The 26552-nt window shown below is 45.3% G+C and overlaps 1 protein-coding gene across 2 annotated transcripts in view; it reads right to left on the bottom strand.

The window, feature by feature from the left end:
* AIDA (axin interactor, dorsalization associated) overlaps positions 1-26552 on the bottom strand; it is a 140496-nt gene that overhangs the window by 75129 nt on the left and 38815 nt on the right. For both annotated transcript variants that reach the window (XM_029593139.1, XM_029593138.1), the window contains exon 3: positions 11324-11377. In XM_029593139.1, coding sequence (XP_029448999.1) covers positions 11324-11377 — 54 coding nt within the window. The remainder of the gene's footprint in view (positions 1-11323; positions 11378-26552) is intronic.

Here is a 26552-nt window from a genome sequence, read left to right as displayed (position 1 = left end):
AGGTATGCAGAGCAAAAAAATGTTTGTATCCTTATTATTTTTCATTACTGGATCTTTGTGTCTGCTATTTTGAAATATTTTGTTGGTATCTGGAAATGTTTTATATGAGTTTTTAATTATTGGATATTCCACTCATCAGCTGTTTCGAAATATGTTCTTTTTGTTAGTACAGTTTTACTGCTGATGATTTTATATTTCTTGATTTGTTTTATAAGGATGTGTGATGTTTCTTTTTTCCTTTGTTACACTGCATACAGAGACTCTGGCTTGTTGCAGTTTCCAATTCAGTTTTTGTCTGCATGCTTCTTGTTATGCGTTTTGGTCTCTTTATTCTATGTTAGGTGAGGGACAGCACGTGATTCAGGTGAGGTTTTCTGCTGGCGTGTAGTTTCTGTGTAGGACTCTATAGCAGCCTGACTTGGTCCGTTTTCCTAATAGGAGATGTATTGGTGTCTTAAGGCCTGGTGTAATATTTTCAGAGACTTATTGTACTTTAAAAGTGTGATCTTACATAAAATGCACACATTTACTTGTATTTAGTTTTAAACATATTGTATGGCTCTCATGGAATTACATTTTAAAATATGTGGCGTTTATGGCTCTCTCAGCCAAAAAGGTTCCTGACCCCTGGTCTAGGGTATGCAGGGTCTGTTCTCCAGAGTTGGAGTGGGGCCTGGGAAAAAAGATAGGTAGTATGATGGATTGATTAATATGAAACTCAGAAACTACCTTAGGTAAAAATTTAGGGTGAGTGCGGAGTACCGCCCGGTCCTGCAGGAGCTTAGTGTAAGGCGGATAGGTAACTAGGGCCTGTAATTCACTAACCCTGCGAGCTGAAGTGATAGCCAAAAGGAATAACACTTTCCATGTGAGATACTTTAACTCACAGGAGTGCAGAGGTTCGAAAGGAGGTTTCATTAGACGACCAAGAACCAGATTAAGGTCCCAGGATGGGGCCGGAGGCCGTAAGGGTGGCTTCAGATGGAGCAAGCCTTTAAGAAAACGTGTTACTAGGGGTTGTACTGAAATAGGGACACCCTGTACACCTTTATGGAAGGCGGCTACCGCACTGACATGCATCCTAATGGAAGAGGTTTTAAGACCTGATTCAGAGAGATGCCATAAATAGTCCAAGAATTTGGAGATTGGACAGGAAAGGGGATCAAGGGACTGAGAAGTGCACCATGATGTGTACCTTTTCCATTTGTATGAGTAAGACTTTCTTGTGGAAGGCTTTCGTGAAGCTATCAGGACTCGAGAAACGGAATCTGAAAGGTTGAAAGGCTGAAGGACTAACCTTTCAACATCCATGCCGTCAGGGACAAGGCTTGGAGGTTGGGATGGAGGAGGCATCCGTCGTTTTGAGTGAGCAGATGCGGGTCCTTTCCCAGAGGAATGTGCCTGCGGATGGAGAGATCCTGGAGTATTGGAAACCATACTTGGCGTGGCCAGTAAGGTGCTATCAGGATCATGGTTCCTCCGTCCTGGCGTAGCTTCACGAGAGTCTTTGACACAAGAGGAAGTGGAGGGAATGCGTAGAGTAGACCGGTTGTCCACTTGAGGGAGAATGCATCCCTCGGCCGAGAGTGCTGGCTCCGAATGAGAGAGCAGTAATCGTCCACTTTGTGGTTCTGAGGGGACGCAAAGAGGTCTATGCGGGGAGAACCCCACTTGTGAAACAGAGAGGTCGCTATCAGAGGATCGAGTGACCACTCGTGGGGTCGGAAGACACGGCTCAGTCGGTCTGCCAATACATTGTCTACTCCCGGCAGGTAAGTGGCCCTGAGGTACATGGAGTGGGAGAGGGCTTCCGCCCAGATCTGCGCAGCTTCCTGACACAGAAGGAAGGAGCCTGTGCCTCCCTGCTTGTTTATGTACCACATGGCCACTTGGTTGTCCGTCTGGATTAAGATTATCTGATGAAAGAGATGATCTTTGAAAGTGCGGAGCGCATAGCAGATTGCTCGAAGTTCCAGGAAATTGATCTGGTGTTCGGCTTCCTCGTTGGACCATAACCCTTGGGTTTGAAAGTTGTCCACATGGGCTCCCCAACCGATGTGAGAAGCGTCGGTGGTTAGGATTACTTGCGGATCCGGTGGAAGAAAGGGTAAGCCCTGAAGGAGGTTGACCTGAGTCGTCCACCAGGTTAAGGATAGGCGCAGCGCTTGTGTGACTGTGACTATGGAGGACAGAGGCTGAAAAGCTTGAATCCATTGGTGTCGTAGAGTCCATTGTGTTACTCTCATGGCTAGTCGGGTCATGGGAGTGACTTGAACCGAGGATGCCATGTGTCCTAGGAGAATGAGGAACTGGCGAGCCGTGGCCGTATCTTGAGACTGGAGCTGGTGAGCTAGGGACATGAGAGTTTGGACCCGTTGAAGCGGAAGGTAGGCCTTTGCCTGTAAGGTGTCCAAGTCTGCCCCAATGAAAGATAAGGTTTGAGATGGGACGAAGCAAGATTTCTCGTAATTGACAAGAAACCCTAAGGAAAGGAGTGTGTTGATTGTCAATTGTAGGGAGGACCGGGCAATCTGAGGGGTGGAGGCCCTGATTAGCCAATCGTCCAGATAGGGGTATACGTGGACACCTTCCTTCCTGAGGAATGCTGCTACAACTACGAGGCATTTGGTGAAGACTCGTGGAGCAGATGCCAGACCGAAAGGTAGTACTCGATATTGATAATGGTCGCGGCCTACTAGGAACCGCAGATATTTGCGATGGGATTGTGTTATCGCAATATGGGTATAAGCTTCCTTGAGGTCGAGGGAGCATAGCCAATCCCCTCTTTGCAGCAGAGGGAGTAACGTGCCCAGGGTTACCATCTTGAACTTTTCTTTTTGAAGGTACTTGTTGAGGGCCCGAAGGTCCAAAATTGGACGTAGCCCTCCTGACTTTTTTGGAATTAGGAAGTACCTGGAGTAAAATCCCTTGCCTCGTTGAGAGGGAGGGACAGGTTCTATAGCATTTGATTGCAAAAGAAGGGATACTTCCTGTTGTAATTGAGTCAAGTGGCTGGATAGACTCCATGCTTGAAGAGGCGGGGAGTCTGTCGGAAGAGTTATGAAATTGAGGTGGTAACCCTGTGCGATAATTGCCAGCACCCACTGGTCTGAGGTAATCCGTATCCAATGCTGCAAAAAGTGGCACAGACGACCCCCTACAGGGATGTGGGGGAGTGGGATATGGCATGTGCTCCGTATCGGGAAGTCAAAGGCCTGCCGCAGGCCCGGGAGGTGGGGCTACAGCAGGTCTTTGTTTCCGAGGTTGGCGTAGCTGAGGTCTGGTGGAGGATCGAGCCGGACGAGGCCTAGTCGACGGAGGGTAATAACGACGTGGCCGAAAGAATGACTTTTTAGAGTCCTTCTTAGGTGGTGGTTTGGAGGATACCTCAGATGGAACAGACGAAAGTTGTTTCAACGTCTCGTGGTGATCCTTCAATTCCGCCACAATCTGTTGAATCTGTTCTCCGAACAGATTGTCCCCCAAGCAGGGTAAATCGGCTAGACGATCCTGGACCTCTGGGCGAAGGTTGGATGATTTTAACCAAGCCCAACGTCTGGCTGAGATGGCAGTAGCTGAGACTTTCGTGGAAGCATCAAAGATATCGTAGGCCGTTCTGATCTCGTGCTTCCCAGCTTCAAATCCTTTGTGAAGGAGGGCTTGAAGCTGTGGCTGGTATTGGTCCGGTAATGTGTCAGCGTAGTCCTGCATCTGTTTAAGGATAGCTCTGTTGTATTGAGTCATATAAAGTTGGTATGAAGCTATGCGAGATATCAACATAGCCTCATGATACACTTTCCTGCCCACACTATCAAGGAATTTGTTGTCCTTGATAGGGGGAGTGGAAGAGTGTGGTTTTAGGCGCTTGGCCTTCTTTTGCGCAGACTCAACTACAACAGAGCGATGATCCAGTTGAGACTTCTGAAATCCTGGTGCTGACTGAACGAGGTATGTTGAGTCAGCTTTTTTATTAACTGGTGACACAGATGAAGGTGATTCCCAGTTTTTCTTTAAAAGATCCAGAAATACCTGGTGAATGGGGATGGAAGCGATGATTTTTGGGGCATCCAGAAATTGGAGCAGCTCCATCATTTGGTGCCTGTCATCGGTCTCAGATTGCAGCTGAAAAGGCACAATTTCTGACATCTCCTTTACAAAATTTATAAAGGAGAGATCTTCAGGAGGAGATCGTTTTCTACTCTCTGTAGGAGATGGTGGGGATGGTAAATCTGTATCTGAAGATGTATCATCACCCCAGGTATCATAAGGATCATGTAGGGCTTGCAGTCCTGAAGGACCTGGTAGAGGATCCAAAGGCATCGATGGAATCGGTGCTGCAAGCGGAACTGTGAACGGCATCGAGGGCTTCGGGGGTACCGATGGAATCGGTGCCGATCTTGGAATCGATGGAGCCGAAGGATAAATCGGTGGAAAGGTATGTGAAGGCACCGATGGAACGACACCGGACGGAGGAATCCGGAATGGTGTTTCTCCTGTCGATGAATGTCCTTCCGGAGATGATGGTGTAGTCGGTGCTACTGGAATCACCGATGGAAGGGCGCGCATGAGTGCCTCCATACGATTTAGTATCGGTGCCAACGCTTCCACTAGAGGCTCGGTGGTCAGTTCCCTCCTCGGTGGCAGAGTCGGTGCTGAGGTCGGTGCCTGAGGCGGTGCCGGAATCGGTGCCGGAGGCGGTGCCGGTGGAGGCTGGAATCTTCGCATCGCATTCTCGATGGCCTCCTGGACCAGCCGGTCCAGTTCTGCCCGGAGACCAGGGGTAACCATACCCGGCTCGACGGGAGAGGGAGGCTGAGGCAGGGCCGGAAGTACCACCGTAACCGGTGGGATCACGGCCCCCGCACCCCGGGAGGGTGAGGGTTTCCTCGGTGCCTGCGAACGAGACGTGGACGGTGCCAGGTCTGACCGAGGCTTTTTCGTCGGTGGCTCGGCCTGTTCAGAGGTCGATGGTTGTGGATCCTCGACGGGCCGAGACTTGTGCCGTCGATGGCGATGCTTATCCTTCCGATCTCCTCGCCCATCCGGGGAGGGGACAGGAGTCGACGGCCGAGAAGTCATCGGTGGAGGACGGTCACCGGAAGGTTGACGATGGTGGTGCAACTTCGACGGTGCCGGTTCCGATGACGTCGATGCTATCGATGGCGTTGGGGTGGGTGCATGGAAGAGGAGCCCCATCTTCTCCATCCTGGCTTTACGACCCTTAGGTGTCATTAGGGCACATTTAGTGCAAGTCAGGACATCATGCTCACTTCCCAAACATAGAACACAGACCCGATGGGGATCTGTGATTGACATAGTCCGGGTGCAATCCGGACAACGACGGAACCCCGTCGCCATGGCCTAGGGCCAAATTTAGCCGCGGGATTGGTAAGTGCCAACAGGCCTCTAGGGCCAAAATCGACGGCAGTCGATGAAAATCGGCAAAAAACTTACCGGCTTTCGCGGAGGTGACAAAAATTTGTCGAAGGGAGACCCCTGAGGGGCAAATTTTCTTCGGAAAGAAAAAAACCGAATTCCTGTCAGGAACGTGGTAAGAGAGCTCCTTTCACCGCGTGGCAACTGCTGCGCGGAAAAAAGAAGACTGAAGGGAGACCCCTGCTGGCTGCAGGGTCAGTGCCTTACTGGGCATGCCCAGTAGGGGCCAGTCAAAGTTCTGTTTAAACTTTGACAGAAGTTTTCCGTGGTGGGCTCCATCCTCGATGTCACCCATTTGTGAGGACAACCATCCTGCTTGTCCTGTGAGAAATTGTATATCCTCTTTTTTATAATTTTTTTTTCTGTTTTGTAGCATGATGCTGTTTTCTATGGAAGACATTCTGTACTTATCAAATAAAAATTAAAGAAAAAAAAGAAAAAGAAAAAGAAAAAAAAAGTTCTGTTGTCTAGGTCGAGAGCATGGGCCTGGTTGACAAAGATGTGTAATGTTTGCTAGTTGCGGGATCATACCACAACCAGCAGCACTCATCTCTGTACAGGCCTTACCCCTCCCCCTGACGCAGCATGAGTCTAGCCCTGACGCACTGTGCACCAGTCCCAGCTGTAGCCCTGTAGACCCCATGATGGGAATACAGCTGCCAACGCCTCCTGATGTCAGTGCCTTCCACTATTTAACCCAAGCTCTTCCCCTGGAACTTCACTTCAGCAATGGGTCTCCTGCCTTGCAGTATGTGTTGCTTTGTGTTCCTGTTTTTTGCCTCGTCCTTGCCTTGTCCAGCCTGCCCTGTCCTTCCTCCCGACTCTGTCCTCGTTGCCTTCATCCTACCTCTGCCCAACTTCTCGGATTTGACCTCTGCTTGGAGCTGGACTACCCTTCTGCTTGCTGTTTGCCTCTGACCATTGCTACGTAAATTGGACTATACTTTGCTCATCGCTTGCCCTGACCCTTGGCCTGTACCTGATGTCCCACTGATTGCTGCCTACCCTTACCTCAGCTTGGCCCCAGAATCTTACTCCTTGTCCTGTGGGACCATTGCCTAAAGTCCTGCCGACCTCCGGAACCCAAAGGCTCAACTTGCTGGCAACGGAGCTGGTAATAGGTGAAGCTCCAGTCTAGTCCCAGTCCAGAGCACATTCGCCAACTGCCAGCAAGGGCCTAGTAGGTTAGTCTACTAGGCTGTGTTAACCACGCTGAAGCACAAGGGTCCACTATTCTTACAGGACAATGCCTTCTCTGACGACAGAAGTGCCTCCTCAGCATCCCACTTGAATAACTATTTTATATGAAAAGAGGGTCAAAAGTGGCTGCAGAAAGTCTGAAATGTAGCACAGTAGTTTATTTGATCCACGCTTCTTTGACTATCTCCAAAGTGTTTTCTTTCACTGCAGAGCAAATCAACAAGCCTGTCTTGCATGTCTTATTTACATAGAAACATAGAAATGACGGCAGAAGAAGACCAAATGGCCCATCTAGTCTGCCCAGCAAGCTTCACACATATTTTCTCTCATACTTATCTGTTTCTCTTAGCTCTTGGTTCTATTTCCCTTCCACCCCCGCCTTTAATGTAGAGAGCAGTGATGGAGCTGCATCCAAGTGAAATATCCAGCTTGATTCGTTAGGGGTAGTAGCTGCCGCAATAAGCAAGCTGCACCCATGCTTATTTGTTTTACCCAGACTATGTTATTAGCCCTTATTGGTTGTTTTTCTTCTCCCCTGCCGTTGAAGCAGGGAGCTATGCTGGATATGCGTGACGTATAAGTCTTCTCCCATGCCGTTGAAGCAGAGAGCCATGCTGGATGTGCATCGAAAGTGAAGTATCAGGCACATTTGGTTTGGGGTAGTAACCGCTGTAACAAGCCAGCTACTCCCCGCTTTGTGAGTGCGAACCCTCTTTTCTTCTCCCCTGCCGTTGAAGCAGAGAGCTCTGCTGGATGTGTGAAGTATCAGTTTTTCTTCTCCCCTGCCGTTGAATCAGAGAACTTTGCTGTATATGCATTGATTTATTTATTAACATAGATAAGAAGTTTGTAGCCATAAGATTGTTTCTTCCAACCCCATTGGTAGAGGCTCTCAACTGATGTACTGGTTAGCCAGGTTATGGTTCACCATTTGCTGGATCCTTTTATTCAAATCCTTAGAAGTTGCTGATGCCAATACTGCATGGGAAGCAGGAGAGGTGCATCATGAGTCCTTGGAGACCACCTCATATCCCCCAAGTGTCTCAAAGGTGAGCGGCCTGTAAGTTTAAGGGTGCAGGGAACTGTCTGCTACAAAACACTACCAGCTGCCTTCCCACCTTACTTGTGATCCTAAGTCAGGAAACGACAACGTGTATTCTCCTCAGAAATAGACTTATTTAACAGATTTGGCAGGATATAGCATCTAGAAAATAACAACAATTCCTATCTCTAACATCCTGGCCCCTAAGCACCAGTTTTCGCTAAAGAAAGTTCTGTATCATGGGTAGTATCAGATATGCCATAAGCCTTAGTCTGCTTAGTATATTAACACTTATGGCTAACTTTTACTTATCCTTGGTCTAGGCTTCAGGCCATATTTCTGGCTTTAATTGGAGAGCTGGAGAATGAGGGCAGGGGAGAGGCTTGCTTCCTGGGCTTGGTACTGGCAGAGCGGGCCGGCTGTCCAGGAAGGAGACTTGCTTCTGGCTCTGGTACTGGTCGGCTGACTGGGCTTGCTCTTGCCCCTCACCATCTCAGACTTCGTCCTACTCTCCACACCGAAGCAGGCACCTAGTCTTCTCCCTTCTTGATAGCAGGGAATACTGGTCTGCTTCTGAACCCCCTCTTTCACTTTCAGGGATGCTCTCCGGATTCGTTCCCCTCAGGGTTTGCTTCCTCAAGAGGGTCCTTGGCTCTTTCCTTCTCTGGTTTCAGGGTCTGTGCTCTTGGATCCGCTCTCCGGGTTTTTCCTTATTTTTTTCCTCTTAGGGTTTGTGCTTTCCCTTTCTTCTTTGCCCCCCAGATAAATATGCATAACCTTAGGCATAACCACATGGTAGGTGGAGGGTCCTGTGCCCCATTGCAGGTTTTTCCCCCTCCCTATTACTTCAGGAGGGGCTCTGCCACGTTGCAGCTCTTGTGCCCCCCTCCCCATTTCTTCAGGAGGGGAGAATTGCCACATCTATATACCAGGCTTTCTGCCAGTGTCAGCATTTCTCCGTCTCCAACCGCCCCCTCTAAGGGTGAGGGTCTTTCTGATCTTTGCTTGCCTTGGCTCGTCCATGGGCTTAAGCTGTTGTCTCTGTCTGCTTTTTTTGTTTTGACAGACGTTTACAAACAGGCAGATCTGATAAGGTATTCTTTGGTATCAGGGCAAAAATTTCTTTACTTTTCCACTGAGACAGTGCTGTTTAAAGTTCACCTGGGTAAAGTCTCTTGCTGTGACAGTGCCTGGGGCCTGCCAGTTTCTTGGCTCTTATGATTCATATTTGATGATTCAGTAGTAAACATGAGATATCTCCCTACAGGTCCTCCCCTATGGGGTTGCTTGGGAAGATGTAGGGCTGCAGCTGGTATCTCCCTGCTCCCAGCATCATACATCAACAGGATCAATGTTGATGCTTCTTCACTTTTACTCAATGCTGAATCCCCTGATGCTGGCACTGATGAAACACAATTTCTAGTTTTTATCAGGTCGGAGAAGCTAGACGTTGGTCTGTTTCCTTGGCCCATAATGGTGCTTGACTTTGATGAAGGGCTATGCTCCCTCGATTTCAATGTATCACCAATGCCAGGTACAGCTCTGGGGCTTCGATGGACTGATCCTACTTAATTTAAGAAGCTTCTCCATAAGCTCTTCATTGGTTCAATAGCCTTTGGGAGTTAACTTAAGACAATAGCTTAAGCTTGAGAAGCTGTGTCCATTCCCTGGGAAACCACACTGACATGTGGATCCATGATGGACATAGTGCAGCTGGTACTGGGGGTACTTGCTGAAGTCAATGGTCTTTGGTTCCTTTTGGAACATCAGATGAAAAATAGCTGCAATGACATCAAAGGAATTAATCATAGCAAAAAATAAAAAGGTTGACTGAGCTCCTTGGGCCATTAGGTCTTAAGAATAGAATAGAGTGGCCCTGTGCATGCTCTACTGACAAGGAAGTGCTGCACATGCTCAATAGAGCATTTTAAGAAGTAATGAGTTTGAAAAAAGCTCCGACCTGGGCTCTGTCCACTGATGTCATCCATCTGTAAAGGCTGATGCATATTGCTTGTCCTCAGAGAAATGCAGGATCTATCAGTTTGCTGCCCAAAAAATGTAAGATGTCTGCAAGTCTATATAATACACTAGGTTCTACATCTTGGGGGCTTAGATGCTGTATGAAATTAAAATACATTTTCTGCTAAAAATTTAAAATTGCAGAAATAATTATCAAATAAAGTAACATGATTGTGTATCCACTAGAATACGTACAAATGTCAATAAATAAATCGTACGCAATACCTTTTACTGGACTAGTTTATTAAGTTTATGATTAGCTTTGAGAGTTATGCTTTATCAGATCAGGATACTAAAAATGAATTTCAAACAATCAAAAACAAATTAAAAGAATAAAAAAACCTAAGATATAAACACAAAATGGACTTTTAAAAAGGGATGATGATGGTTGCCTCATTAAATTATTAGACAGAACTCCTACAGTTGTAAATTCTGCATTTTCTCTCCCTCATCTTTCTTCCCATTCTGCAAACATTCCCTGTCCCCTATCCTTTTTTCAATTTCTCCATTCAGTTGCAGTGTGGTGCTCATCTCATAACTATGCACAAGACATGTAAGAGGCAGAACAACAATCTTGATACAGATTGGTCTTGGTGGACTGTGTGAACTGTTAATATCCACAGTGAATAATAGATTCATTACTACCAGAGAGTTCTGCATATAACAGGGACATATCTTATATGAACACAGGATGATTTATATTCAAAACTCAGGGCTGTATAACTGAGATGACTGGTGTAGGTTGGCCTTATATGTGATACATTTTAATTGATGGTAATCATATTTTGCAGTATTTATTTGATTTATATTCCACTTTTCTTGCACTTCAAAGCAGATTACATTCAAGTACTGTAGGTACTTCCCTATCCCCAGATGGCTCATAATCTAAGTACTTGAAGCAATGGAGGTTGAAGGGACTTGCTCAAGGTCACAGGAAGCTGCAGCGGGATTTGAACTTTGGCTTCCCTGGCTCATAGTCTGCTGCTCTAACCACTAGGGTAGGTGCATATGGTATCATCTACCATAAGGAAAGATGAAGTCAATCAGGTGCATTTTTGTTAATGGAGGCTTGTTGGGGGATTATTGTAGAATACCACGGAAGCCAATTGTTTATTTTTTTTCACTTTCTTCTGGATTACCATGAAGAAAGTGCTGTTAGGCAATCAGAAGAAGGATGGACTCTACAGCCATCTAGACTTCTTTTAAAGTAACCAGCTGTATAACTTAAGTTTCCTTTAACATGAGGCATGGAGCTCCTTATATTTATGGATAAATACTAAGTGTACCTTCCCCTTGATATCTAATGCAGGTCAAAACATAGCATCATATGCTTTGCATATTGTTTGCTAGATGTTTATTTGAATGCCATGGATCAAATGTTTAACAGCATTTTACCAGTATGCTAATTTTCTACTTCAGTTGAAGAAAGCATGGAATTTTCTTTGTAGGTACAAGTCTAGTCATCTGGAATTTGTCAGTGACTAGTTTTGCTAACCAGAAAATTCTTATTTATACAAGGTTCTATATCCCTCATTTGGCTGCAGAAGCCAACACACTAATTCTGAGCTTGTAGCAAAGCAATTCTTCTAAGAAAATAAAATAAATTAAAACACCAGAGATATTTACCTGCAAGGCTGCGCTCCGTAATTCAAGGCATGTTGCAAGTTTTCCTATTATTTTCTGTGTGTTCAGGAGAACAAAAAAGAGAAATATAGTTTATCATTTATTACACAAAGTACTGAATTATAATTAAAAATAAAATGCTAGTCTTAGATTCTATCAGCAGCACATCAGTCTTTAGCTTATAAAAAGCTTAAAAGAATTGTATATATACATTTCTACATTGGTTTAAGAGTGATTAGGTATAATACCTGGAAATGTTTTTCCTTTACACATTTTATTTCTATACCTAATCTGGAAAAAAAAAAAAAAAAAGCAAGTTTGCTTTCAGTAAATGGTGTTTTCCATAGATAGGATGATTTAGCCATCCTGTCTGGGTGACATCGTCTGGGCATTATATGAGCAGAGCTGTCACTCTAAGCTCTCAGAGTTTTCCTCTATGCGTCTCTTCCCTCACATATCATGCAAGTCTCTTCAGCTGATGGATGATTAAGCTGATCCACAGAGTAAAATCAGATGGCTGTCCAGGGAGGTGGGTTTACATAGCTAAATCATCCTGCTATCTACGGAAAACACCGTTTATGGTAAGCAAACTTGCTTTATTCCGTCGATATACAGGCTTATTTAGCCATACTGTCTGGGAGTCCCAAGCTGAGGATTGCCTGTGCTAACAAGTTACTATTAATCTTGATTGGCAACCCGAGCATCTTGTGGACAGCTCTTAAGTTCTTTGGATGTGATGCAAAACTGCCGATCCCAATGCACCGTCAGCAGCTGACTGTTGATTGAGACAGGAGTGAGATGTGACAGTATGAATTGCTGACCATGTTGCTGCTCTACGAATATCCTGAATTGGGATGTTATACAGATGAGCTAATGAAGTCGCTGTCGCTCTGACCTGATGTGCTTTAATCATATTATTCATTTTTTTGTTTAAGATTTTTATATGTCGACAATCGTTAGGAACATCTTATCGGTTTACAAAAAACAAAGCAGTCAACAGGCTTTACAAGGAACACGGAAAACAGGGTAATAATACTAGAGGGAATCCAATATTAGTTAGCTCAATCGAGTGTTATGTGTAACAGAACTGAATACATTGTATTAACCAGTTGGATAGTGTTCTTTTCATTTCTGCTTTCCATGGATCATTTAGCTTAAAGGTAATGAAGAGTTGAGACGTAGCCTAATTGCGCGAGGGATCTCTTGCAGTCCAGTGTGTAAAGTACCCTCTCCCTCTTTTTCGCATGTGATTTAGGGAAGAAGGTAGGTAATGAAATGGTCTGATTTAACAGGAATACAGATACTACCTTTGGCAAGGTGGTCAGGTTGTATGTAGTAAGACTTTGTCATGATGGAATTGCAAGTATGAAGGATAAGTCACTAGTGCTTGAAATTCACTTGCTCTCCTTGCCGTAGTCACTGCAACAAGAAAAAGTACTTTCCAGGTAAAATATGTTTCAAAGATGTGGATTCCATAGGTTCGAAGGGAGCACCCATAAGGCTCTCTAAGACAATGTTTATATCCCACGGTACAGGTTTCCGCATTGGTGTGTGAATATCTAATAGACCCTCCATAAAGCACGAGATCAGGGGATGAGATGAAATGAAGAGGATTTCTCCCACTTTATGGTAGGCTGCTATTGCACTTGGATATACACGTACGGATGTTACCACTAAACCTGAAATGGAAAGCGTGTGTAAGTACCGCAGTAAGCATTCTGGGGAGCAAGTGAAAAGGATCAATCCTCCCCCTTGAGGCACCATTCAGAATATCTTCTCCATTTGAAAGCAAACTTTTTTCTAGTGGAAGGATTTCTAGCCACTATTAAAATGTCAGTGATGTGGGATGGGAGTTGGAAATGATCTAGGACCTCTCGTTCAATCTCAATGCTATCAGTTGGAGGGAGGAATGCATTGGGTGAATGAGCGTCCCGTTTTCCTGTATCAGTTGCTGTATGCTGTCCCCCAGGAATACTGGTGGATGGAAAGTTGTACTAGATAAGCATACTAAGGCCGTCTTGGCCTCGCTGGAGCAAGACGAGACATGCTCACCTTGTCTGATATATATTTCTGTACAGTCCGAGATATTAGAGGAATTGGAGATACCTGTACAGGAGGCCCATTGACCAAGGGATCAGAAAAGCATCTTGAGATATTTTTCATTTACTAGGAAGAATCAAGCAAAAAGGTGTTCAGTTTTGTGTTGTGTTCTGAGGCAAACAGATCTATGCATGGCGTTCCCCAGCTGTTGAAAAGATCCCCCGCTACAGTTTGGTCTAGGGGCAATTTGTCACGTGGAAGATTCTGCTGAGTCTGTCTGCTTCTGTATTTGCCAGTCCTGAAAGAAAGGATGCCTGTAGGATTGTCCTGTTTTTCTCTGCCCATTCCCAAATCTGTACTGCCTCCTTACACACAGTCCTGTATGTTTATATAGAACATGGCCACCTGATTGTCCGTGTGGATCATTATACACTTGCCCTGAAGCATTGGCGCGAATGTATGCATTTCATTCTTTATTGCTCTCAATTCCAACAGATTTATTTGCCACTGCTTTCTGCTGGGGTCCATAGGATCTAAGTTTTCAGATAAAAAAAAGATGGACTCCCCAACCTTTTGTTGAGGCATCCATTGTGAGTATTAACTGGTGAGTAGGATTCCTGAATGGCACCCCTTGCAAATACTGAGGGCATCAGCCACCAGAATATGTCTCTCATCCTTGAGGCTGTACCATGAATTCTCTTTGACATGGGCTGCCTGCATTGATTCCATTATGAGACTTTAAGCCCCATTGTAATCGTCTTATTTGAAGACAGGTGCGAGGGACCACATGTATTGCGCCTTTGCCAAGTGTCCTAGTAAAATTAAAACTCTACCGCTGAAGAAATAGGCACAGAGATTGTAGAGAGTTTGAGCTCTGTCATCGGGTAGGAACACCCCACAGAGAGGCATGTGAATCCTTGTTCCTCTGAACTGAAGAATCTGACAAGGGTCAAGGTGGAAATTTTCGTAATTTATAATAAATTCCAGGCCTTTCAGGCATTGAATTGTCTTGATCAAATGATTCTGTAGAATCTGCTGATTCAGACAAACAATGAGCCAATCGTCAAGATACAAGAAAATCCAGATTCCCGTTTCTGTAAATGCGCCACCACTACCACAAGACATTTTGTGAAAACTGTCTGGGTAGAAGAGAATCCAAAGGGGAGGACTTTGTTTCCAAGTGGGAAATCAGCATTACCAGTACAAAGGTAGCGCCAATATGAACTATGGATGCATCCTTCAGATCCAGAGTATACGCATCCTTCAGATCCAGAGAACATATCCAATCGTTGGGTTGTAGAAATGGCAGGATTGATTTCAGGGAAGTCATTTTGAACTTGTGTCTCTTGATAAACTTGAGAGAACACAGATCCAAAAAATGGGCAAAGACCTCCCAAGTTTTTGGGGACAAGAACTATTGGGAATACTAGCCCTTGCTGGTATGAGGGCGCAGGAGAGCACAGATTGCTTGTTGATGTAACAGAATGTGCACTCCTGCTGTAACAATAGAATTTGGGAAAAGTCCTTCATGGATGCCACTAGATGAGGAGTCAGTGGTAGTTGAGTGAAGTCCAGTTTGTAACCCTGAGAAATGACATTGAGAACCCATTGATCCGTTGCTATCGTGGACCAGGCTTGGTAAAAAAAAACAAAAAAACGCTATTCAGCCCCCAATCTGCGACAGTGCTATGACTGATCATGTCTCAAAAACCCTTCTGTGTCCTCTGGAGTTGTGTTTGTTGTGGTTTTTGAGTTCTTTGAGCTCTTTGCAAGCTCCTCTGTTGAGGCTGTTGGATTTAAAGTCTTGGTTGTTGATATTGCCAATATGGCTTGCGCTGGTGAAAGGACCTTTTATAGGGGAAATAATATTTTGTGGAGGTAGACTGGTTATCTGCAGATGAGGTTAATGACTGTACTGCCACACTTTGTTCCTGTTTCTCTTAGTTTCTCTCCAAAGAGGTTATCCCTTTCACAAGTCAATTTGGCTAGCTTGTTGTGGACGTTCTTGCGAATTGCACTGGAGTGCAACCAAGCTAAACATCTGGCTACAATGGAAGCCACTGAGGTCTTAGCAGATGTGCCAAAGGCCTCATAGATGGTTTTCAGGAGATGACATAAGCCTTGATCCCCCTGTCCCATCAAGACAAAGGTACGCATTCATAAAGAAACCGAGAAATATAAAACTGGTGTTTCTGGATGTGCGCATTCAGCGTGGAACTCTGGAATATCTTGCACCCAAACTCAGCCAATACCTTGTCTTTGCCTTGGGTGGGGGGCATACTGGTGCGTAACCTCATCTTTTTTTCCCTTTTCATGGCAGATTCAACTACTAGAGGCATGTGGAATTTGAACCATGCCATAATGAGTTGATTTCTGCATTCTGAATTTGAGATCCAGTTTTCTGGATGTTGTGACCATGGTATGAAGGGATTCCCATGCTTTATTCATGACAGCATTCAGTAGCACATGTGAGAGTAGAGCTGTTTGTTCTGATGGGACCTCTAGAATTTTCAAAATGCCCATAGTCTCTGCTCTAAGATCGGCAATTTTGCGGTTCTACACCTTTAGGAGTGTGCCCACTTTCTCCACAAACTTGAGTATATGAGATCTTCAGGTGGTGAAGAAGTTTTGCAGAATTGCTTACCTGTAACAGGTGTTCTCCTAGGACAGCAGGATGTTAGTTCTGACATCTTGGATGGAGCCCAGCACTGAAAACATTTGTCAACGTTTCTAGAACTCTGACTGGCACACTGAGCATGCCCAGTATCCCATAATCCACACACCCACGTGGGTCCCTCTTCAGTCTCAAAATATAGAATTTATGAGTGAAAAAATAAAACAACAAATTGAAAGGAGAACCCAACTCTGCGAAGTGGCTGGCGGGTTTCTTGAGGACTAACTTCCTGCTGACCTAGGAGAACACCTGTTACAGGTAAGCAACTCTGCTTTCTCCTTGGTCAAGCAGAATGGTAATCCTCACATGTGGGTAAATACCAACCTACATGCTGCTTCTGGATACAACAATGACCAATAGCCCCTAACTGGGTGGCAACAGGCACAATAAACTATGGTGCTGTTGGTGACAGAGGGAGGCAGCCTGAACCCTAACAATGGGTCCTAGGCAGGGAGAGCTGGGTTTAAACCTGGAAAAGGTTGCAAAGGACAGATTGGCCAAAGTTACTATCCTGACAACCATCCTTGTCCAGGCAACAATGGGCAGTGAACATGTGTAGAGATCTCCAGGTCGCAGCCCTGCAGATTTCGGCAAAGGGGACTGCCCACAAGTGAGCCACCAACGCTGCCATAGTCCTCAGAGTAAGCTTTGACTCGACCTCCCAGCTAAAAGGTCCACTTGTGTGTAGCAGAAAGAAATAGAACCTGCTAGCCAGTTGGATAGAGTTTGTTTACCCACTACAATTCCTAATCTGTTCTTATTGAAAGATAAGAAGAACTGAGTGAATTGTCTATGGCCTGCTGTGTGTTCTAAGTAGAAGGCTAGGGCCCTCTTACAATCCAAGGTATGTAAGTCCCATTCACCCTGGTGAGAATGGGACCTCGGAAAAAAGGTGGGCAGAATGATGGACTGATTAAGGTAAAAATCAGTCACCTCCTTAGGCGAGAATTTAGCATGCATACAGAGCACCACCCTATCATAAAATAATTTTGTGTAGGGCGATATGTAACTAATGCCTAAAGCAATCACTGTGCACCAAAGTGATTGCCACCAAGAATAAAACTTTCCAGGTGAGGAACTTCAGATCGAGGGAGTGCATAGGCTCAAAGGGATGGCGTCCCAGGACACATCAGGAGGCCAAAGGGGGCATTTCAATTGAAGTAAGCCTTGCATAAAGCAACCTACTCTAGTCTGAACAGAGATGGATGTGCCCGCAACACCTTGATGGTAAGAACTAACCACATTCAGGTGGACCCTGACCGAGGTGGTTTTAAGTCCAGCCTAGGAAAGGTGCCACAAACAGTCCCAAGAATCTCGGTATGGGGCAAGTGAATAGATCTAAGCCATGTTCCTCACACCAGATAGAAAATCTCCTCCACTTCAGTTGGCAAGACTTCCTGGTGGAAGGCTTCCTGGAAGCTACCAGCACCTGAAACACATCATCAGAGGTCCAGGGGTTGCAGGACTAGGTGCTCAACATCCAGGCCATCAGGGCTAATGTTCAGAGTTTTGGATGCCGTAGACTGCCCTGATCTTGTCTTATTAGATTAGGGGAGGTTCCCAGATGGATGGGCTTCCGGACCGACAGCCTTGAAAGAGGGGAAACCAGACTTGTCTGGGCCAGTATGGGGCCATGAGAATCATGGTCCTCCATTCTTGCTGGAGCTTCAAGAGAGTCTTCTTGACCAGCAGAAGAGGAGGATATGCATACAGGAGACCTTTGCACCAATGTTGGGCAAAGGCGTCTGACACTGGAAATCCGTCCATCCTGGATAAGGAGCAGAAGTTGCTCACCTTGCGGTTGTAGGGAAAGGCAAAGATATCCACATCCGGAGTTCCCCAGTGATGAAATATCCAGGCCGCCACTGCCGGATTCAGGGACCACTCATGTGGCCAAAATGTATGGCTCAGGCAGTCTGCCAGTATGTTCATTTCTCAGGCTAGGTACATCGCTCTCAGGGACATGCCCTGCAACAGAGCCCAGGACCAAATTTGTACTGTCACCTGACAGAGGAAGAATGAACCTGTGCCTCCCCGTTTGTTGATGTACCACATTGCTACCTGGTTGTTTGTCCAAATCAGGACCGATTTGTGAGATAGGTAGTCCCAAAACTCCCAAAGAGCGCAACAAATTGCCCAAAGCTCCACGAAGTTTATCTGGCAGAGAGATTCCTGAGCCGTCCACTGACCCTGCGTGTACAGAGGTGGTAAGTACTACGTGAGGTGAGGCCACCCACTCCAGATTGAAGAGATTCTCCCACCAGGAGAGGGAGACCCGCAGAGGTGCCGTGACAGAAACACGTGCCTCGAGGTCCTGGGACACTTGTAGCCATTGCAATCATAATGTCCACTGTGCTCTGCACATGCAGAGGCAGGCCAACAGAGTGACATGGACAGAGGCAGCCATGAGTCCCAAGAGATGAAGCAGCAGATAGATGGGAACCTGATGACTGCTGCGCACCAAGCCAGCCAGAGATGATATGGCAAGAGCCCGATCTTGGGGCAGAAACACTGACTTGAACCGTGTCCAGTCTGGCTCCTATGACATTGAGATGGTGCGACGGGCAGAGGTGGGATTTGAGGTAATTGATAACAAACCCCAGGGATTGCAGCACTTGGATAGCCAGAAGTGGAGAGCTTAGTGCCCCCTGTTGTGAGGTGCTCTTGATCAGCCAGTCGTCCAGGTAGGGGAACACATGCACCCCCTGATGCCTGAGGTGCACCCCCACTACTGCCAAGCAATTGGTGAAAACATGAGGGGTTGAAACCAGGCCAAAACAGCAGTACTCTATACTGGTAGTGAACCTTCCCTGCCACAAAGCGAAGATACTACCTGTGACTCAGGAAGATTGCGATGTGGGTGTAGGTCTCTTTCAAGTCGAGGAAGCAGAGCCACTCTCCTCTGCTGAGGAGAGAGATCAGGGTGCCCAGAGAGACCATTTTGAACTTTTCCCTCTGCAGGAAAATGTTCAATGCTCTGAGATCGAGAATGGGATGCAGTCCCCGAGTTCTCTTTGGTATCAGGAAATACCTTGAATAGAACCCTCAACCCTGTTGGCGGAGGGGAACGGATTCTACCACTCCTGCCATTATAATGGCGGAGAGCTCTGTAAAAAGTATTTCCTGCTGAGCGGATGAACCCCACGATGTTCGGGGCCCTTGCCACCCTCAAGGCGACAGTTGTGAGATCTTTTCGTGCATCAATTGCTGCAGCGTTCTTCAATGTTCTGCTGCCTGCGATGCAGCCCCCTTATCTGGCTCCTTTTGAGGTGTACTGCCTTTTTTCCTAGTGGTAGCACACAGGGCGTTTTCTCCATCTGGCTACTTTTGGCATCTATAGATCCCATCGACGACAAACGCCTTACTGGATCTGGTTGTTGGAATTTCAGGCCCAGAGACGATTGAGTAGATCTGCTCCCATGTGGTGAAGAAGGGGCCAAAGGACCCTGAAGACTGCTTATGGAGCCTCAAAATCTTTGCGACCTTCTGGCATTGTGTTCAGGAGGAGGGGGGTATCCTACCTCAGTCCCTGAAGGCCACTTGATAATGTTCACGACAGAGGCACACATAGAAATAATTGTGCGTCTTGGTCACAGACGATCTTGCCACACTGGCAATATTTAAAACCAGGAGGCTTTAGGCATTATAGCACTTAATTGCATTTTGTTCAGAAAAAATTGAAAAAAAATCTATTCTGAGGAGAAAAATGAGAAACTTGAGGCCGCATGTCTGTGAAGAATGCAGAAAAAGTTAACTGAGGAGGCTCGCACATAATGCATGGGATAAGCTGCACAGAGGAAAACTCTGAGCTTAGAGAGACAGCTCTGCCGCTGTGACCCAGATGACGTCACCCAGATAGCATGGCTAAATAAGCATGCTTATTGATGGAAAAAAAAAAAAAGTGTGCTCGATCTCAAATTCTATTTTCTTATAGATGCAGAATAAAAAGGGAGATAATGTAACAAGCAAGTAATTTCTTCCTCTCCTCTTTTGTAACAGTCATGAAGGGTAAACCTTTTTACTCTGTTTTACAGCCAGAAGCTAATGGACCTCAATGCCCAAAAGGTCAGATAAGATTCCTGTCCTTTGGACAGCAACTTAGAGTTTTCACTGTTTTAGAAAATAAAGCTAAATATAACTTGTAGCAAAACTAGACTCCCATGGCCTTTAATCATAGGTATGTGAATAATTGATAAGGATGATGTACTATGGTTGTCTTTGCCATCTATTATGAGAAAGGGTATCATAGTATACTACATAAAACTAAATGAACAGGGCTTATATTCATTACCAGGACACTCTCCCCTTTCTAGGTACTCCTCTGTCATTGGTACCATACCTAGAGTTCTACAGCTCAAAGGGAAAAAAAGTGTCTAAAATCTACCAACACAACTGCAAAATATTTCATCTAACAAAGGTACAATGGAAATAAAGCAGCATGGGAACACAAATTGAGACGATAACTGCACTTGGAATAAGGTGCATCTGAAGAAAAGTGGAGCCAAAGCTATTAGGGATGTGAATCGGGCTTCGGCCGATTGAAAATATCGTCGAGGACTTCCGGCGATGACGTTGGGAGACGGAAGTGAAAGGGGAAAGCTCCAAGGCTCCGCTCCCCTGTATCTGAAAAATTAACCTTTAAAAACTTGCCGTTTCGCCGCCCTGACTACGAGTTCGGCTGCTGGAAGTGCTGCCGCACAGCTGAGAGACCGGGGGGACCCGCGGGTGATGCGAAGATCGAGTGCCCGGGGCAAGCTTGAGCGCCGACTGCACCGACCGCGTGTAGCCAAGATGGCCGCGGCAGCCCAACCTGGAGAGCCCCTGCTTGCTACGATCACCGAGGAGGCCCTGCAAAAAATTTCGCAGCAAGTCACAGAAGCGCTGGATGGCCGCCTCTACAAATTACAGACGGCGATGGAAGATATAAAATCGGCGGTGGAGGGCCATGCGAAGCAACTGGACACCGCGGAGGGCCTTATTTCAGACCTGGGGGACCGATTGGCTACGACGGAGCAGCGTCTGGTGGGTCTGCAGGGCAGACAGCAAGAGCTCTTGGCTAAGATGGAGGAACAAGAGGACAGGGGACGCAGGAACAATTTGAAAATAATAGGCCTCCCGGAGGAAGTGAAGGAAGGGGACCTAAAAGAAATCGTCGAGCAGTGGCTCCCACAGCAGGTAGGCCTCCTACTGCCTGGGGACAGGATCCAGTGTGAGGAGGTACACCGCGTGGGACCCATGCGGGATGGCCTGGGGCGCCCGAGACCGGTAATGGCCAGGATCCTTAATTGGAATCATAAGACTCGCCTTTTAAGGTCCTATCGCCAAAAGAAGGAGGTGGACTATAAGGGCCACAGACTGTTGTTATTTAATGACTTTTCAGCCACCACGGCAGCGCAGAGGAAGGAGATGGCTCTGGCCTGCACGGCGCTATATCAGCGTGGGATTCGCTTTGCCCTGCTCTACCCGGCTAAACTGCGGGTCCAGCATGAAAATAAAACCCTTTATTTCAACTCTAAGGAGGAGACTGAAGGATTTGTGGCGAGCCTTCCCTCTGCGGCTGGAGAGTGAGGAGCCTAGCTTTTGAGGCCTGCAACACAATTGGGATGGCCTTTTACTTGTTTTTTACCAGATCAATCTGACATGCAAGAGGGTAGGCCACATTGTACAGGGCACCAGCCAAGGAGATTAGTTCCCTGGAATGTGGGGAGGATGTGCTCTCCTCCCCATGGGAACATCTCCTCCTTGGTATAAGCCTCCATCAATGCCCAGCAGTTGGACAAAATTTCCTGGAACTCTTGCCTGGGAAGGAACTCAGGCAATTCCCCAGGCCAGAGGCCTATACAGAACCACACACATGCTGACATGTGTAACTTTTCGCACTTTGCCACAACTGCTGTAATTCCTACCTATAACTACTGGGGGGGAGGGGAAGAGAGAGAGAGAGACACTAGCTATATGGCCCTCATACTAGGTAGGTATTTATACCTCTATATGAGGCCCACCTAGTTACTCGAGGTGAGGTTTAGGTATTAGTGTAGGGGTTAGGGGCCACTTTGACATTCAGAGTGAGACTTACGAATAGAACTGCACTCTTGTGATGATTTGATGTCCTTCGGAGTGAGAAAACTCACCCAAAGATGAGATTTGTACAGTGTTCTCTCAAGCTAGCTTGATAGACTCTCTACCTGGGTAACCTGGGAAATCGCTGCTCTGTCAGAGGATCACGTACCAGCAGGCTGCCGGCGCGCGCGCAACTTTCGCCTGCCCGGAGGCAGGTGCAAACGGTAAGATGAGTCGGGGGGGGGTTAGAGTAGGGCTAGAGGGGAAAGGTTAGGGGAAGGGGTGGGAAGGTTAGGTTGGGAGAAGGGAACGGAGGAAGGCATGCGGCTCGGCGCAAGGTGCACAATTGTGCACCTCCTTGTGCGCACCGACCCCGGATTTTATAACATGCGCACGCACATGTAGGCCGCGCGCGCTTCTTTTAAAATCTACCCCCATGCAGGCAAAAAACGTGCATCCAACCTGGACGCATGTTTTTTGAATGCGTGCCCATCACCTTGTTCAATGTAAACCAATACGATATGATAAATAAATCACCTTTCTTGGGCGCTCGATGTAATACTCAAAATGAGCTGGCACACTAAAAGGGACACACAATGGATAAATTGTGTGTCCCTACTGCATCCATGGCATCGAGCGCCCAGGAGAAGTGGCTGTGCACAGGTAAGGAAAATGAACATTCAATTTTCAGAGCGTCCGTTTTCCTAACCCATGCATATCCACGTGTTAGGAAAACCGACACACATAAATTGAGCTTCCCTTTTGCTAACTTGACTGCTGACAAGATTTTTTTTTTCACGTTGCAGCTTTGGGCTGGCTTTAGTTTCTGAGGGTTAAAATGTGTACATTGGGCACACTTTATTTTTTAATACATCGGGGGGGGGGAGGATACTAGCTAATAGCCTCGTCAACATGGCATTTGCATGTGATGAGCGTGGCTACAAGCTGGTATAGACGCGCGTTTTGGACCCATTAAGCCCAATATTGCATTGGGCATATGTCTAGCGTGTCCAAGACACACATCCAACCGCACGTTTAGCGGCATGCTGAGCTCAGCATCCGATATTGCATCGGCCCCAAAATCACTTACAAGATGGGCAAATAAACACACACAGTGATTCAAAGAATGGCCAATAAAAACTGAGAAAGTAAATTTAAAGAACTAGTTAAAAATTATCTCAGTGGCTGTCCACCAGTCAGATAGAGCATATAGTCATTGAATCAGGCCATTCGGATGCTTTTTACAAAGGCTGATCCTGAATTGTACCGTGTGTTGGAAATACACTCACTAAAATCCTGCCTCTCTGATTCATCTGCTGTCATGTATACTGAACGCTCACCTTGCATAATACTTCCAATCTTCTGTCAGCGGGAATGTCAAGGGCGCCCCAACAGATCATGTAGTTCAACTAACAGAACACCTGCATAGTGCTGGTGTGACATGCACTGAAAGATCTTACGAATATGCTGCTCTATGAGCCCCTTCAGACTAAAGCCATCATTGGCTACAGTAAGAATCAGTAAGTGTCTGTTGTAACTCTTACTCAGAACTACTCAGTTTCCCAACAAGGCATCCAAGATGAAGAAGCTGTGATCATACTCTATGGGGTAACAGGCATGGAAATATAACTTCAGTGTGCATATCTTGATGTAAGCATATAACTTGCCCAGGTTGGTCACATTTCTGCACCTCAAACAGAAGGATGTTTTTAGGCTGCCGTAGCCCAGACGGACATAAACAAAGACCACACATATAAACGACTCTAAACTGCCATACCATTTACTAATAAGCAGGTTGTAAATACAAAGAGAAATAAAAGTACTAAAAAAAACATTTAAAAATGTTTGTATGCAAATGCCAGAAGTCTAAACAGTAAGACTGGTGAGTAAGAATGTATGGCATTATAGAAGGATTAGACATTATAGGAAATTCAGAGACGTAGTGGAAGGAGGATAACCAATGGGACACTGACCAGAGTAAAAATCATTAACATAGGACAAATTAAATTGGTGGATGGGTGGCACTGTATATAAAAGATAGCATAGTCAAGCATGACTGCAAAAAACAAAACGCATCTTGGAATCCTTATGGATAGAAATGCCAAGTGTGACAGGTAAGAGTTCAATTACCCCATTATTAATTGGGTCAATGTCTCATCGAGAAAGCTAGAGATGTTAAGTTTCTAGATACAACAAAAGGACCAATGAGAGGGCAGCTACTTTAACTTTTGTCCTCAGTGGAGTGCACAACCTGGTGCGAGAGATTATTGTGGTGGGACTGAATAAGCAATAGCATTCATAATGCAATCAAATTAGACAATCACTGGAGAGATGACATTAGCTATAATTACTACAGTAGCAAATTACTTTAAAAAGAGAGACTATGATAGAATGAGAAAATTAGTTAGAAAAAAAAAAGTGACAGCAAGAGTTAAAAGTTTGCATGAGATATGGACATTGTTTAAAAATACTATTTTGGAAGCCCAGATAAAATATTTAATGCATTAAAAAAAGGTCAAAGGAAGACCAAACAACTGCCAACTTGGTTTAAAGGTAAGATAAAGGAAGCAGTTAAAAGGGCATCATTCAGAAAATGAAAAGCAGCCCAAATGATGAAAAAAATAGGCAACAGTACTGGCATGTTAGATATAAAACAGTACCTAGATAGGCCATGAGAGACTGAGAAAAGCTTACCAGTGATGCAAAAACTAAAAACTTTTTCAAGTACATTCGAAGCAAAAAACCTGTGAGGGAGTCTGTTTGGCCGCTAGATGACAGAGGAGCATAAGACATGCTCAGAGAGGATAAGGAAATAACAGAAAAACTGAATAAATTCTTTGCTTCAGTCTCTACGAAAAGAAATGATGGTAACATACCCATACCTGAAACATTCTTTACTGTGGAGATTCTGAGCAACTAAGACATATCTGTAACAGTGGAGGATGTAATACATCAGAATGACAAACTAAAGAACAAATCACCCGGTCCAGATGGCTTCCACCCCACAGTACTCAAGGTTTGGTCTCAACATGGAATGATAAAGAGGCACTATGACATTTTCCATTTTGTTCACCATTCCCTTCCTAATAATTCCTAACATTATTTGCTTTTTTGACTGCTGCAGCACACTGAGCCATCAATTTCAATGTATTATCCACTATGCCACAGAGATTTGTTTCTTGGTTGGTAGCTCCTAATATGGAACCTAACATTGTATAACTAAAGCATGGATTATTTTTCCCTATATGCATCACCTTGCAGTTGTCCACATGAAATTTCATCTGCCATCTGGATGCCCAATCTTTCAGTCTTGCAAGGTCCTCCTGCGATTTATAACAATCCGCTTGTAATTTAACTACTCTGAATAATTTTGTATCATCTGCAAATTTGATTACCTCACTCGTAGTATTATAAATATATTGAAAAGCACTGGTCCAAGTACAGATCCCTGAAGCACTTCATGGCTTACCCTTTTCCACTCAGAAAATTGACCATTTAATCCTACTCTGTTTCCTGTCTTTTAACCAGTTTGAAATCCATGAAAGAACTCCGCCTCCTATCCCATGACTATTTAGGTTTTCTTAGAAGCCTCTCATGAAGGACTTTGTAAAACGCCTTCTGAAAATCCAAATACACTACATCTACCGGTTCACCTTTATCCACATGTTTATTAACCCTTTTAAAAAAATGAAGCAGATTTGTGAGGCAAGACTAGCCTTGGGTAAATCCATGCTGTGTTCCATTAAACCATGTCTTTCTATATGCTCTGATTTTGATTATTTAGAATAGTTTCCACTATTTTTCCCGGCACTGAAGTCAGGCTCACTAGTCTATAGTTTCCCAGATCGCCCCTGGAGCTCTTTTTAAATATTGGGGTTACATTGGCCACCCTCCAGTCTTCGGGTACAATGGATGATTTTAATAGGTTACAAATTTTAACTAATAGATCTGAAATTTCATTTTTTTAGCTATTTCAGAACCCTGGGGGTCATACCATCCAGTCCAAGTGATTTGCTACTCTTTAGTTTGTCAATCTGGCCTACTACATATTCCAGGGTCACAGTGATTTGGTTCAATTCATCTGACTTATCACCCTTGAAAACCATTTCCGGAAGCAGTATCTCCCCAACATCCTCATTAGTAAACACAGAAGCAAAGATTAATTTAGTCTTTCTGCAATTGCCTTTTCTTCCCTAAGAGCCCCTTTAACCCCTTGGTCATCTAACAGTCCAACTGTTGAAGGTCTTAGGAACATTGTTTCTAGACATATGCCTTCCTTTGCCCAACTGCTGCAAATGAAAAATTACTACTTATCTGATAATTTCCTTTTCTTTAATATATACAGATGATTCCAGAACCAATGGGTTATGTACCTCTACCAGCAGATAGAGACTGAGCAAAGCTGACATCACAGTATATATATCCCTGCAGTGACATCAGCCTGCCAGTATTCTCTAC

This window comes from Rhinatrema bivittatum, chromosome 3 (assembly GCF_901001135.1).
Source record: "Rhinatrema bivittatum chromosome 3, aRhiBiv1.1, whole genome shotgun sequence".
Taxonomy (NCBI): domain Eukaryota; kingdom Metazoa; phylum Chordata; class Amphibia; order Gymnophiona; family Rhinatrematidae; genus Rhinatrema; species Rhinatrema bivittatum.
Note: the sequence above shows the minus strand (reverse complement) of the source record. Positions and strands in the feature narration are given on the sequence as shown.